The 16,555-nt window shown below is 38.6% G+C and overlaps 1 protein-coding gene across 5 annotated transcripts in view; it reads right to left on the bottom strand.

Annotated features, from left to right (window-relative positions):
- The window catches only part of shank2b (SH3 and multiple ankyrin repeat domains 2b), a 173,007-nt gene that overhangs the window by 13,243 nt on the left and 143,209 nt on the right, over positions 1–16,555 (bottom strand). For 4 of the 5 annotated variants that reach the window (XM_036568085.1, XM_036568083.1, XM_036568081.1 and 1 more), the window contains 3 exons: positions 4,249–4,384; positions 3,868–3,948; positions 1,004–1,012 (listed from right to left, as the gene is read on the bottom strand). In XM_036568085.1, the coding sequence (XP_036423978.1) occupies positions 1,004–1,012; positions 3,868–3,948; positions 4,249–4,384 (226 nt within the window). The remainder of the gene's footprint in view (positions 1–1,003; positions 1,013–3,867; positions 3,949–4,248; positions 4,385–16,555) is intronic. The other variant, XM_036568084.1, reaches the window with a different exon arrangement.

Raw genomic sequence — 16,555 nt, 5'->3', positions numbered from 1 at the left:
CTGAGGAAGCTCATTTCTGCTAGCACACATAGGAGAATTTCAATCTTCTGTTATTCTGTAAGCTAACGGGAGTGTACTTTCACCTGCCACATGTGATTTAACATCCAGCTCTACTTAAGCACAGACATTTGAAGCATTTGAAGCTTGTACCAGTCATCCTGGTGGAATTTTCTTTATTCAGGTTTGAAGCAAATCAAATTGATAAATTCAGACTGAATATTAATAGAGGAGCAAACATTTCATTTAACTTCATATTCAAACAATTTGCATCTACAAATGTTTAATTTTACTTCATATACATGAAATTTGTTACGACAAACATATGTAGATATGTAGGGATCCTGCTGGTGTGGGTTTCTTCTTTTTCAGTAATGCTTGCAAAAGTGACTTGAGTGCTTACAGCGCCCCCTGGTGGAGAATATTCAGGCTGCTAAACTCGACTTCATAACAAGCTGCGGAGATCCTGACTGTCTTTTAAACCGTAAAATAATCAACAAGTCGATTTTAATTGAATAATCGTGACGGCAATACTTATGATACATCAGTGATAAGTGTGTCTGTTCCACAGAAAGATTTAATCATAGATAATTAGGATCATAGAAACTAACTGTGGTGTCACTGATACTTTCTAACTAATAGAGATCACAGGACAAATGCTTTCAGCCTGGGTCAGCTCAGGTGAAATTGGAGAGCTTTCTTGCTATAAATACAGCGCTGCGCTTTTCCGCCCTCAGTCGTGGCATTTGACACCAAACCGCAGCTCTAAGCTTTCACTGACTGTAAGACGGTCGTCTTTTGGAAAAGATCATGTGACCCAGTAAGACAATACAGACTATTTCAGATAAATGCACTACACACGACCAAATACAGACCACAAACACCCTAATTCTCAGACTACCACACACACACACACACACACACACACACACACATACACACATACATACACTCAACAAAGGTAGGAGCATGCTAGGTGATTATAAGAGCAAGAAGGACTTCATACCTTTATCCACTTTTTCAGTCAAAGTAAAGGGGAACAGAAGGGAAAAAATAAATTAACATATTTAATATTTCATTATTTCAATGCACTGACAACACAAACCAGAGGCAACAGCAAAGGACACAGAATGAGAAGCAGCATGGTTTTTAAGAGATGTTGCCGATCTACACTACGTCTCATTACAGTTATGCAGAAGATTAGCGTAAGTGGATCTGAACAAAATCAACTAGGGGTCTAACAATATCGCATATGGTACTGTATTGTACTGTTCTATATTGTTGAGTTGTATCGTGGCCAGTGTGTTCGATCAAGGCCCTCAGCAAAGCTTTTGTTTGGTGTTACTATGCTGATAAGAAACCAGTCTGAATGAATCAGGCTGTGCAATTCTATTCAACTGTCTTGTTCCATGCCTCATAACATTACGCCACCAATGACGGCCATGAAAACACTGCCATCGGTGAAATGGAGGATTAGCCGAAGAGCTTTAGCTGTGTCGGTTGTTTATTTAAGACGGAAAAGGGCAGAAGGTTTCTCATCCTTTTATTTGATTTTATTTTTTTGTACAATAATTTGGTTCGTCTGGACAACAATGCATCTATGGCTCCCGAAAACGTCAACATTCGGTTTACGGCAAAAGTCTGGAAAATTAAAATCTTCACAGACTTTCACTGACCGCTGTTATTCAGTAACTACAGGGAGTTTTATTATTCAACAACTACAGGGACTTTATTATTCAGTAACTACAGGGGCTTCAATGCAAACTGACTGAGCTATTCTTAGGTTATAGAAGAGTGTAATCAAACTTTGGGCCTGCTGGTGGCCCCTGGACATTTATGGGGTTAACATATCAACATAAGCTCAGGTACTCATTAATTTCGCTGTATTGAAAAAAGAGATATCGAAACGAAATGTGAATTTTGTGAATCGCTACACCCTTAAAATAAGTTAAAATGTACAGCTGGTGGACAGCAAGTTCATTGTAGGGCTTCGGTCTCAGAGATTCAACATGCTAGTTTTATAATGGGAGTGAACAGGAGCACAATACTGGCCAGCTGAAACACCTCTATGTGAACAGTAAAATGCAGGACAATTCAAGAAAATATATATCGTCACAGTCGTATCAAAGCCTCGTAACAGTTTTTACTCTTTTATTTGTGAAACCCTTTGAAAATTGATTTTTTTTATCGTACTACTTCAAAATGTGAGCAGCTGCACTTATATTTTTTCTTCAGTACACATTAAAGTTTAGTACAGAGCCCTGCTGGTGACATCCTGTACAATTAAGCAATAGAACACAGAGGGAGTGTGTTATTGCGAAATAACATCACGGCTGTGATTTGGTCACCGTAGATCATCACAGCTGTGATGTTATTGGCTCCTCGAGTGTTCTATTGCTTTTATACAACAGTTAAATAAAGAGAAGTACTTAAAGAAAGTAATAAGTTAATAAACTGGGCCGTGAACGCGGCGTTTAATATGTTTTAACGTTCGCAGTTCCTTCACCAAATTATAGTTCCTTAACAAGCAGCTTTGTTGCGTGGCTGGAAGTAACTGTTGTATAAATAAAAATAATGCACGGCCACACCGTATTAATGTGTGGGAACGAGGTCCTAATGTGTGGCTACGACTTAGTAAGGCATGGAAACAAGATAATTAAGTCGTGGCCACCCCTTAGTAAGACGTGAGAAGAAGATCATGCCTTACTAAGCTGTGGTCATGGCTTAATAATTTCATTCCCATACCTTACTAAGTCGTGGCCACGCATTACCTACAACAGCAGGGCTCTGTAGTTAAACCTCTATTGCATGGTGCTGCCATATGGCAACAAAAACTTCTCAATTTTAATAAAAAAGCAGTAATATAAGATCTGTGTTTTCCTATTTAATTGTGGAAAAGGGTCTTTTACTTTAAAAGGACAAATACTTTATGTTATACAACAGTTAGTTCCGGCCACGCAAGCTGGTTGGTTGAGAGGCGTTATAACCGTGTTGTTTTTTTCGCCATAACATCACGAACACTGTATCACTCCACTGACATGCCATTGCTAAGCAAATGGAAAATGGATACTTTTAAGATCACATTTGACCGACAGCCGATTTGGTCAGACTCTGAAGATGAGACGACACTAAATTCCCAAACTGTCGTCACCACTGAGCAGCTTTTCAGCAGCTGTGACAGAAGAACAGTTAAACAACCTGGAATCAGCCAGAAATGAACCCAACACCATTCGCCAAACTAAATGAGCTGTAAGATGCTTTACAGACTGGCTGGAACAAAACAACATTAATACTGATCTGGCAAAAAATGACAAAACTGAGCTAAACTTGATATTGTGGCAGTTTTATGGCTCAGTCCGTACTTCGAAAGGCGAGGCTTACAGCAGACTGTGCAGCGAGTGAGCGGAGTTCGTTACTCTGACGCAGCAACAAAGCTGCTTGTTAAGGAACTATAATTTGGTGAAGGAACTGCGAACGTTACAACATATTAAACGGCCCAGTTTATTAATTTCTTACTTTATTTATTTAACTGTTGTATAGAACACTCGAGGAGTGTGTTATCGCCAATAACATCACATTACCAGGAATTACCAATTGAAGTTGTATTAATTCCCAAAATTTGTAAATACTTGGTCGATTTTATGGCGCACGGTACGATTGCACAGTGTTGCCATATGGCAACAATTTACTAAATACCTCACCCATTTTCAAATATTTTCATTATTTAAGCAATTTTAAATAACAAAAACACATTAAAACATTTTTGTCATGTTTAAGTAATAATTCATGCAATAGAGGGTTAAGAACCTTTCTTTTCCTTTTTATTTAAGTTACCATTTCAAGCGCGTTGTGTCGGTGTATGATTCTTACCCATGTCTTCCAGTTCTGATGTCATGGATTTGGAGCGCGTGGAGAGAGCAGTGGAAGGAGCTCTCCTGGGTGGCGGAGGAGCTACAGCAGCAAATACAGAGCAAATAATGCACTTAGCTTAGCTTAGCCATGAGCTCGAATTCTCTGTTGCACAGAGGCACTTAGAGTCCCAAACTGCATTAAATGAATTTGAAAGGATTGTGTGCCTTTGGGCAAAGAGAACCAGCCCATGGGAAATTACTGTACTTACAGATTAGTAGTAATGTTAGTAACACTGTAGTTTAGTTTTACAGTAAGCATCATGGAAAAGCAATGATTTTTAATATGAGAGCAGGGTTAAGATTTGTTAATTGAAGTATCTGAGCCACATAATGAAGTTACCTTTCTTTCGAGACTTATCATCGGGGTCCAGATTCCTGCTGACTGTCACCACTTTGATGATTAGACGATTTCCCCCATGTCGAATCATATTAACCACCTGTTTGTGGCCCACCTTCACCACATTGTCCTGGTTAACCTGAGAAGGAAAAGGAAATCAAATCTCTAGCCCTGCTCAGCATTCACAGCATGTAGGAAGTATTCTGGACGGGTCCAGTGGTTCATATGCTACATTTGTGTTCCCTGAAACGAGATTATTTGGTTATTAGCATATCATTAAGAGGCCGAGCAGGAGCTGTGTGTCAGTACAGTTTTAGCTGCACCTTTTTTGGCTTGGCACCACAGCTAACTAATAAACATGAATGTTTTTATTGCCTCATATACAAGTATGTTTGTATATATTTAGTATGTACTGTGTCTTCATGTCCGTATTATTGTTTCATAATGTTTTATGGTTATTAATATGTGGATATATTTATAGTACTGTGCAAAAGTCAGAAATTACCCTCACATTTATTTAATTTCCAGTTAATATGACCACTATGTTTTTTCAGAGTCAAAAAGCAGAAATATGTATTTAACAAAAAAATTACACAGAATTACACAGAAGTCTACTTTATATATATATATATATATATATATATATATATATATATATATATATATACACCGATCAGGCATAACATTATGACCACCTCCTTGTTTCTACACTCATTGTCCATTTTATCAGCTCCACTTACTATATAGGTGCACTTTGTAGTTCTACAGTTACAGACTGTAGTCCATCTGTTTCTCTGCATACTTTGTTAGCCCCCTTTTACCTTGTTCTTCAGTGGTCAGGACCCCCATGGACCCTCACAGAGCAGGTACTATTTGGGTGGTGGATCATTCTCAGCACTGCAGTAACACTGACGTGGTGGTGTGTTAGTGTGTGTTGTGCTGGTCTGAGTGGATCAGACACAGCAGTGCTGCTGGAGTTTTTTAACACCTGTGTCACTGCTGGACTGAGAATAGTCCACCAACCAAAAATATCCAGCCAACAGCGTCCTGTGACCACTGATGAAGGACTAGAGGATGACCAACGCAAACTGTGCAGCAGCAGATGAGCTATCGTCTCTGACTTTACATCTACAAGGTGGACTGACAAGGTAGGAGTGTCTAATGGAGTGGACAGTGAGTGGACACAGTGTTTAAAAACTCCAGCAGCACTGCTGTGACTGATCCACTCGCATCAGCGCAACACACCAACACACCAACACACCACCACCACGTCAGTGTTACTGCATTTTCTGCTTCTCATGATCCATTTAATACTAAATACTTACACTGAAAAATGAATAACCTGATTAATTGTAATACTGTTTCAAACAGTCTGCTACGTAACTGCACAACTGTTTGTTTCATAACAGAGCCTCCGTTCTAACCGTAACACTCTCTGTGTGAGTGTACAGTGGTAGCAGTTTGCTTGCAATTGCATTAAAATCATTCTGCAATCATGAAAAAGAACTGTCCAACTACCCCCTGCTGATGCATCGCCATGCCATGTGAGGCGCACACTCTGCACTGCATACAGAGGCCTAATTCCCTTACAGCAGCGTTTGTTTTTTGTATGTTTGTATGTTTTTATGTGTGTGTATAACAGCTTGCTTTATTGATGAGCTCTAAAAGGAGTCTCCCACCCCCACCTATTCAAATTATTCTCCAAACATCGCCAATCCCGCAGAGAGCCATCAGTAATCAAGCTGCCGAGTGGCTTTGAAAGGCAAGATCAATCTTGTTGATTTAAACTTTAAGTGGGGGCATTAAATCTCCCGACAAGTTGTTACTGTCCAATGGTTGTGCGAAAAAGGGGAGGAAAAAATCCTGCCAGAGGTGTTAAATATCGGTAAATAGACACCCACCATTAAACACTATTTCATCCACTCCATCCAGCAGAGTAACAGAAATAACACTAACAGAGGGACCTCTAATAGAGGGCAAGACTAAAAAAAAAAGAGTACACATTAAAGTCCAGTCCAGTCAAGAGTAAATGAGAATAAAATCAAGTCTTGGATTTTAATCTCAGAGAGATTAAAAGCAGATCGGAACCCTCAGGAACATTCTCAGAAGGCCTAATGACTTAAAAAAGACAAGCATTTTGACTTAATTTAGAATAATCCTGCTTGTTGTATTGAAAGTATTGTAGTAATACTCGTACTTCATTGTTAAGTGTTGGTTGGAAACAAAATGTTTAAAAACTTCAAATGGCCAATGGAAAATCAGGATTTTTTTTCATTTAGATCCAGTCATGTGAGCTCTCCAATTGGTTACAACTTCAGGAGCTGAACTGGAGCTGTATAAACAACCAACAAAGTCAGGAAGTGACAGAGGAATCAACCAATCACGTTCTGATTTGCAATGGGGGTGGGGCAATTGCATGAGGAAAACATTGCTCTCCTTCTGGCAGTTCTAGATATGCCACTGTCTGTGAATATGACCTGTAGTCTAACCAGATTTCAGCCAAAGCGGGACCAGCTCTAGGATAAAGGTAGGATAAACATACCAGGAAAAATATGTGTTAATAATATATGTGTTAATATCTGTTATAAGCTTCAAATAAAACATATGGAATGTATTTTTCAAAGTTTCAAATGTCTTGAACGGCCAAGAAATATTGCTGTGCATCAACATTAGCTCAGCGCTAACATACTTAGAAATCCCATTTGAGCGCTAGGAGAAATTAGTATTACCGTAAAGGTGTTTTTCTTCTCATTTTTGACGGGATTTGTCCAGTAATACCAGTAATATATAGTATATACAATAACAATGAGTGAATTTACATGCACGTAATAATCCAATAACTGCATAAAATCAGATTTTGTCAGTAATACAATCAATGTGTTTACATGCACTTGAGTAATGAGATAATGAGAAATGTCCGGGTCCACATGAGTCGGCCAGTAATCGTGGTTTGTGGTAAAACTCAAACTTCATGCCGCAGCCTTTTTTAAAAATCATTGCGCCGCTTTACCTGAAAATATGAACATCTAGAAGTGTTTTGCTGCGTCTCGTGGCAACGTTACTTGCTTATTTCTGGTACCGGCGTCTGTTTTCGCACAAGCGCAGACTGAGAAATGGGAAAGAAATCAGAGTAAGAGTTTACATGCACTGAGAAATCTGACTACTGAGCTAAAATCCAGCTCTTTATCGGATTTCTTAATTAGATTTCTAGTCCTTACTCTTGAATAACTTGAATAATCAGATTACTGTAGAAATCCGGTTATGATCGGATTATTGAGTGCACATAAACGCACTCAATGACAGAAATAATGCATTTAAAATTAAGGCCAATTATGAAGCTTTTTATGAAATGCTTTTATTAACACACACACACACACACACACCATCTAAACCGCTTATCCTTCAGGGTCGCGGTGCTTTTATTAACAGTACTTCACAAATCTGAAATCACAGTCAACTACTCAAATTGCAAAATACATGGATTTAATGAAATGTAGATGCGAGTGCAGTGACCTGAGCATTCAACTCGAGTATAAATCCTACAGCCAGTAACAGAGGGCAGGCTTTACAGAAATTAGAAACGTCTCTGCTCTACTGTTAGCGCTTTATTGAGCAGCGTAGCATGAAATTAGCACAGTGCCATGGAGGAGATCAGCAGAAAAGGAGAAAAACTGCGAGAGATTTAAGATTACAGGATGCTTTTATCTACACGAAAGGTTATGTGAATAAGGCAGGGTAACCTAGGAAACAACCCAGCACACTGAAACCGGCCGCATGATGAAGGGAGTGCAGTTACTCGTTCTCTTTTCATCTTGTGTGTTTGCGTGATTCATAAATGCCATGTGCGAACGCGAGAGAGCAACTGTGCATGTGTGTGAGTAAGACTAAGAGAAGGATAAACGAGGGGCAAACAGTTGTGCTCATTAGAAGAAACAAACTGATGAAAATTCAGCACAGAAGAGGAGAAACAGGAAATCTAGATACCACATGTCTCAACTGGAGGTGAGGAGTGTTCAAAATGACAGAATAGCTCAAAATATCACATGATGGGGAAGGAGCTCATTTCCTATATTTTTCTCATAATCTATTTATTTTTTGTCCACTTTTGACATTTTCTGTATGTTTATATACCAAAAACAGTGATGATTTATTTCTACATCACTATTTTCCAACCTCTCTTTACTCTTAGAATGACACAGGCTGTTTTTGCTACTGTGCGTTTAAGACTGATGTATGTAAATGACCTTTGTTCTAATTGGCTGCCCTGTATTGTAACTCAGTAGACCTCAATAGTAGTTGTGTGCCATTCTGTAGTTGGCGCTGCCCATATTATGGACTGTATGTCTAAGTGTTCTTCTGAATGGTGTTTTTGTGAATCACTGTTGTCACTGTTGTTCCAAAGCTGATATGTTTGTCCTGTGCAGTTTCCTGGAATTTGATTTGTCCTCCTGAGGTCCACTGATGAGATCTTTGTGGTGTTATGTACCAAAATCAGTCTTCAGATTAATTTACATGACCATTTTCCATCCTCTCACTATTAAACAGGCTAATTTTGTTACTGTGCCTTTAAGACTGATACATGTAAATGATCTCTGATCTGACTGGCCGCCCTGTATCATGTCTGATTCACAAAGCTGTCTGGGCTGAAACCCTCCCTGTAGCGTGAATGGGTGGAGCTAAAATCCTGTAGGCTGAATAGGCAGATACACGTCAATCATTTGGTTTTTCATGACAACACAGAATAATGAATTCAAAATGGGCTGGTTTTGCAGCTTAATTTCCATACATGGACTTCGTAGACTGAGAGTGAACGATATGTTTTGAAACTTTAAAACCGTTTACATATGACGTCAAACTCTTTTATTACAAAAACGCATGGAAAATGAATGGTTTTCCATGATATGGGCCCTTTAATTAAAATAGTATAACACCAGCTACTCAAACTGCAGTGTACTACAGCTAAAGCAACTTTGCCACACTTAATGAAATATTTGTATTTCGACTCGTCAACAATCTTATAATTCAGAGGATCCAGGGACATTAGGAGGAAAATAGCTCAAATGTTGAAACGTATCGGGTTTAAAACGTTTCAGTTCACCATAGAGAATGACAGCAGCAATTTTCAAGAATGCCACTCATTTTTCCCATAAAGAAAACACAGTTTAGACCTACAGTTTACAATATAGGCATGACACCGAAGACAAAATCACAACATGAAATAAGAGGTCTGTTCAAGAAGCTGTCGAGATGTTGTGACATCACAAAACAATTAAATAATGAAATCAATTTTATATATACCAGGCTTCGGCCACTCAAATGTTAAGACGAGCCAATTCGTCCTTTTACCAAAAATCAGACCACCTTGGGAGCCACAACATTTTATGTCGATTTCATTGAAGTAATGTTTTACCATCTTGGCTGAAAAATGTAATATGTGCCGTAATATGTGCTACCTAATGTCCCAGTATAGACGAATATATAAACGAAAATGCAGACTTACTTTGCTCTGCTTTAAGCTTTAACTCAGCTATAGCCGCTTTTCTCGCATCTCCGGCAGCAAACCTTTCCACAAATTTTCCTGCTCAATCTTAAATGGTGCCCGAGGTGCCAGAATGTAACTGCTGCACCATTTAAGGTGGAACGGGAAAATTCGAACTGAAGCTGGTGAATGAGAAGTGACTTAAGCTTTGTGATTTTTAGTGTTTGTCAGTTTCTTGTTGCAAATTAAACGTATCAGAAAACCAGCTGGAGCGATTATAAAGGCAAATAAGTCCATATCGTCTCCAAAATTATTGATGTTCATCTTAAATCTTTCTCTTTGCCTTTTCGTTAGATACTAGCTAGGCCAGAATGTTGCCCACGCTGCTATGGTGACCAGCAGTCTGCACGCTGATCTTTAGGGTTAAAGGGTGAATTAGCAGTTCTACATTAACTCCAGCGTTTAAGATCATTTATTGTTAAAACTGTGTTGAATGATCAGCAGAGCTTTATTTTACTGCAGAGGAGGATTCATTTATTTTTCCCTTAAAATCTAAGTCTGCCATGGAGCCACAAGGACAGTAAAAGAGTCACATGCGGCTCTGAAATTTTATTGATTTTCTACGTGAACGTAAGGTAACACATCCTCCACAGGAAACAAACTTAAATGACATTTTGCTGCAAATTTTAGTTCACGATTTCTTTTTATTTGTTGAGTTTAACATATAGGAAAAAAACAAAACATAACATAAAAGCACCATCATTTTTGCACAGCCCACATCTTATGTTTTATTTTTTCCCCTAATATGATTCAGCAACAGTAACAGTAATTGTGTATTAAAATGTACAAAAGTGTGTCCTCTGTAGAGGATGTGTTCACTTATTTTCACATAGAAAATCAAGAAAACATGTCATTTGACCAGGGGCACCCTGCCTTGCATAAGAATGTATGGACAGAGGAGTGAACAGAGCATTCTGAAATGAGAAAAAATGTTTATATAGTACATCAATCATATTTATTTGAGTCAAGAGAATTAATTTTTCCATTATTTGGGCCCTTTAACAGAGAACACTTCAAATTCACTTTTGTTTTCTGACCACTCATTCTGTGCACTAAAATAAGCAGCCTTCTCCCTGCTGCTCACTTTCACCTACAGCAGCCCAGACAGCAGCAACTGGACACACGGCCTCTGAGGAAAACCGATCCACTCTCAGACAGCATGATGGGATCTCATTTGTTCTGTGAAAAACAGCTGGACACTTGCATGTGATGGGCCATAACAAGTCATGACAGAAAGAGATTTATTTTATTTTCAGGCGTGGGCGGGGACTTGCAAAGCAAGAAGTTCCCAGCGTTCCTGCTGTTAGTCCGGTGTGACGGGCCCCTGATGAGGTCAGGTTCATTTAGGAAGAGCCGTGACCAAATGCTGATAAATCTCCCAGCATCCACATCCCACCTCCACCACTTCATCTGTAGTAATCTCATTACGCTGGACCAACCAATCCCATCAAAGCCACTTCATCTGGATAATTTCATTACATTAGACCACGGCCGCACTCACTGATCACAGCAGCCAGCAAATACCATCATGAACTAGCAGAAAATAATCATTTCAGCAACTGTCCAATGGAGGAAGTATCCAAAATTAAAAAGGTGTCTTAACTGTAGGGGTGTAGATATTCTCAGGCTCCCTGTGAACTCAAGACAAAATTTCAACACTAAGAAAAAATCAGTAACTTCAGAAAAAAAACTAACTTTTTGTCCTGTGAGTGTAGGGTGTGTGCATAGTGTATCGCTTGGAGGAGACCAATCTTAATATCAGTAGCCATATTTACATGCAGCCTGATAATCCGTTAATAATCTGACTAATAGCTCAATCAGAATAGAATACGTTCATGTAAACACCTCAATCGGAATAGACTAGTCTGATTGAGGCCATTCAGAATACAATTTCTATCCGACTGAACGAGGTGGGTAATCCTGTAAATAATCTGTTAAATAGAAGAATAATATCCGTGTAAACTCCTGTATCTGATTACATTCCCTATCGGAAAGTTTAAGTACGTTCTGATCATGTTCGTCGCATCATAGTGAAAGTTTATAAGGTTCAACATGGCGGAGCAGAAACTGGTCTGCAGAGGAGACGAAGTTTATGCTCTGATCTTTAAAAGACGGCGGTGGGACGGACGTCCAGCTTATGTGTCTCAGAACACGACGTCTTCCTCTTGGCCTTCTTTAATAAGGACATGTGAAGGACGTTTTCCTGAGTCTGACATCATTTTAAAGCAATTAAAAACACGCCAGCTGAAAACTCAGATAACACACTGCTGCTGGACTCACGTGATGCTGGTTGTCATGGTAACGTATATGCTAAGTGGTTCTCTACGCATGCACATAATTTTGGATCGGATTACTTGTAGTGAACATGTAAACAGAGATTTCCATCAGATTGTTGAGTAGAGTGAGAATAAACACCTCAGTCTTAATCAATAATCGGAATGTTTTCAATCGGATTTGCATGTAAACACAGCCAGTGATACACTTCTACATTTCTACTGTTTCAACTTTTTTTTGATTTTTTGTTACTGTATAAAATTCGTTATCTCGTTTTAATCATTATCACATTTTAACCATTTAAATTCGAAAAGTCTGCATGTGTGTTCGCACTACTACAGAACTTGCACATTAGTTTCATAGTGGTTACTGAATAACTCATTGTAGATAATATAAGCCAAATCTATATTTATATAAGCCAAAATAAATATAGATTTATTAGATATATTCTAGATTTACTAGAGACAATATTTAGATGAGAATGGCATATTCTTTATAATATTATGTCTTCAATTTGCAACATTAATACGCTGCTATTTATAGAAATTACTGAATAATTCATAGTAAATTCTGAATAATTAACAGTAGATATTGATAAGTAAGCTTTAAGCACAATAACGGAATAATAAACCTGCAGTTTAAGGGCTCAAGTATTTTGATAGTAACTGTACTGACCATACAAACAGTTCCCATGATAAAGGGCTCTCTGACCACAAGCGGTCTCCAATTTGACTGTGAACTGACACACACACACTCACTCAGACACACGTGGTGACTGATGGGGGTGTGATACGCGTCACTCTCCTTGTCCTGTGTCTGATTATGATCTGATGAAATTAGCGGCGGTTATCCCCTCGACACACAGTCCGCACACAGGAAATAAAGCAGAAAATGATAAGCCTTCCATTTAGCTAATCATATCAGTTGTGCTCAGGGTCGTTCCGGTCACTCTGTCTCCACACATTTCACACAAACAAAAATATCAGCGGTCAGGCACACGGTGGACAGTGACATAATTTGTGTCTCTTTATTTCAGCACACTCAATTAAACCATGAAGTTAACCTTAACCCTTTAATCTCGAACCCCCTTCCCTTTAACATCACTTCATAATCATTTGGGAACTGAAGACACCAATTGATCTGGTTTTGAAAGCATACGAGGCCTTCATTGTGGTATTTTGCGCTTCATAATGTGCCACACGTTTTCAATGGGAGACGGATCTGGACTGCATGCAGGCCAGTCTAGCACTCGCACTTGCTTATTACAGCCATACTGTTTTAACACGTGCAGAATGTGGCTTGAAGTACTTGCGGAAGTAAGCAAGAACATCGCTGAAAAAGACGTCATCTAGAAGGCAGCATATGTTACTCGAAAATGTGTATTTCTTTCATTATTGATGTGCAAGTAACCACAGAAAAACAAGTTAATAGACTCCCATACTATGTCTGTCTGTCTGTCATGTCTGTCAGACTCTGGACTTTGAACTTTATGCTGGTAACAGTCTGGATGGCCCTTTCATCTTTGGTCCAGAGATCCCAGGATTGGTCCATTATCCACAAATAATCTGAAAGGCTGACTTGTCAGACCACAAAGACACATTTCCACTGTGTATCAGTCCATTTCAGATGATCTCAAGCCCAGAGAAGTCAGCAGCATTTGGCTTCCACTGTGCATAGCACAGTCCTAACTTGCATTTGTGGATGCAGTGGTGAGCGGTGTTTACCGACAGCGGTTTGTCAAAGTATTCCCAAGGCCATGTGGTGATATCCATCACAGACACATGCCAGTTTTTAATGCAGGGATTGATTATGTAGATATTATGCACTGTAGAGAATGAAATACCTTGCATTATTCTTAAACTGTTGGATTGTTTGCTGATGCAATTTTTGCCAAGTGACACTGACCCATCCTCGCTCATAAAGGACCAGGCCTTTCCTGGAAGCTGCTTTGATGGCCAAGCATGACTGCATCACCTGTTTGAGATGTTTTTCAACATCTCACAATTGAACCTCTCCCAACGTGTTTGCAACGTGCTGCAGACATCAATTTTAAAATGACTGTATATTTACAAAAAACTGTAAAGTTGATAAGGATAAATATTAAATATCTTTGTATTGTTTTTGTTCACATTCAGGTCAAAGTGGATTTACAAATCACTGCTTTCGGTTTTTATTTGCATTTCAAATACTGTCCCAACTGTTTTGAAATTGAGATCTGCATATATATATTTACACAAAAAAATTACACATAATGTAAAGGCCAACAGTTATTTTCAAATTATGTCAAAAACTGAAAATGAGAAAAATGGAGGTACAAGGTTTTGTATATATATGTATGTGTGTGTGTGTGTGTGTGTGTGTGTATAGAGGGAGAGAGAGAGAGACAGACAGAGAGAGAGAAAGAAGACACACACACACATACATCTATATATATATATACACACACACTGCTGGGTCTGCAGGGAACTCCATATTCCATACTTCATAAAAGATGATTTTGTGTCACATCTGTTCACTTCAAACTGAATAAAGATACACAGACGCACACACATACGCACAGAGGCATCCACACACTCGTGCACACAATCATACATGCATCCATGCACATATTCATCTACATGTCTACTAAGACACACTAACACAGACATGTTAAAGGGCCAGAATCATGAAAAAAAAAACTTTTAAAACCTAACACTTTGATACAGTATATAAACACTGTTTATTAAGAAAAGTTTCAAAATGTACAATTCATTCCCCACCCAATCAGAACAGAGGCCATTTATATATATATGAGTCTTAAAAACACAGTAACAAAAACAGCCTCTTTAGTTCTAAGGGATAAAGAGAGGTTGGAACACGATCATGTAAAAAAATACACTATGACTGTTTGCGGTGAATAAACTCATGCTAACTTCTTAAAGGGACTAAAGGAAAAAAAAATACAAGTAAAATGTAGGACATGGGCCCTTTAAGACTCAGCCTCACATTTACTATCCCCATTTCAAACACGCACACACACACACACACACACACACATGTCCAAAGTGGTTATGTAAGTCTGTTAAGTTAGTCTCTCAGTGTTCAGTCTTGCGATTACATAATTCCTCTCAGTGAACTTGCAGACCCCTTCAGGTATCCACACCGGCTTAAGCCACCAGATACACCAATAAAAAGTTGGGAGAGGAGGTAAGTGGGTGAAGAGAACACTCATACTGTTCAGCTTCCCATCCATACCGGACCAATGCAAACACAGTCTACAGACAGATTACCACACATACAGTACTGCGCAAAATTTATACTCACCTGAGAAAATTAGATCTAAAAAGCTGCAAATTTTCGTGCACGATTGGCTAAGTTTAACATACTGGAGGGCACTTTTTATATATTATATTTTCCCCAAAATGAAATTCAGCAAATAAAAATTTATTGTGCATTAAACTGTGCAGAAGTGTGTTCTCTGTAGAGGATGTGTTGACTTATTTTGACTTCATTTCAACGGTAAATCAGGTGTGCTGGTGATGGAAATGAAAAAATTCATGTGTTGGCATGTAACTACAACGTAATCAGCTCACAACATCTCAACTACTTTTCTGAAAAAAACAAGAATTACTTGTTACGTTTTTCTGTATTTATATGTGTATTTTTCTAATGTTATATTGGGTTTTTAAAGGCAGAAACACACTTACTATAGCCATAAATGGTGCTACACAATTTGCTTACTATACACCGATCAGGCATAACATTATGACCACCTCCTTGTTTCTAAGCTCACTGTCCATTTTATCAGCTCCACTTACTATATAGGTGCACTTTGTAGTTCTACAGTTACAGACTGTAGTCCATCTGTTTCTCTGCATACTTTGTTAGCCCCCTTTTACCTTGTTCTTCAGTGGTCAGGACCCCCATGGACCCTCACAGAGCAGGTACTATTTGGGTGGTGGATCATTCTCAGCACTGCAGTGACACTGACGTGGTGGTGGTGTGTTAGTGTGTGTTGTGCTGGACATTAGATTATAAATACAAATAAACATAAATACAATAAAAATATCAAATAAAAAGTTACCGATATGTAGTTCAAAAGAATACAGTTAGGAGAGCACAGGTTGGATCTGTTCAATTACATCAGTGACACTTTATTAAATTAAATTTTAAAATATAAATTTAATATAATATAAAACACACAATAAACTAGGTATTGGGTGGTAACTGTAACTACTGGGCTTCCTCGAGGAGAACTTTGGATACCACACATCAAATCAGTATGTATTGTTCATTTGTTTGTTTATCTGTATTTATTCTAACGTTAAATAAATGGCTTTACAAATTATTTTCTTAAATGCACAAAACTGTATGTCTCCTTCAAGCTCCCTCTTTCTACCACATCTAGCGCTACAATGACAACAGTGGTGTGGAGTTTAGACGACAGTCACCTTCTCAGAACAGGAGCATGAACACCATCAACTACAGTCTAGCTCAGAGGACAAATTCTGCTGTTTT

Source organism: Colossoma macropomum, unplaced genomic scaffold (assembly GCF_904425465.1).
Source record: "Colossoma macropomum unplaced genomic scaffold, Colossoma_macropomum, whole genome shotgun sequence".
Classification (NCBI taxonomy): Eukaryota; Metazoa; Chordata; class Actinopteri; order Characiformes; family Serrasalmidae; genus Colossoma; species Colossoma macropomum.
The sequence above is the reverse complement of the archived record's forward strand: the minus strand, read 5'-3'. Positions and strand labels throughout refer to the sequence as shown.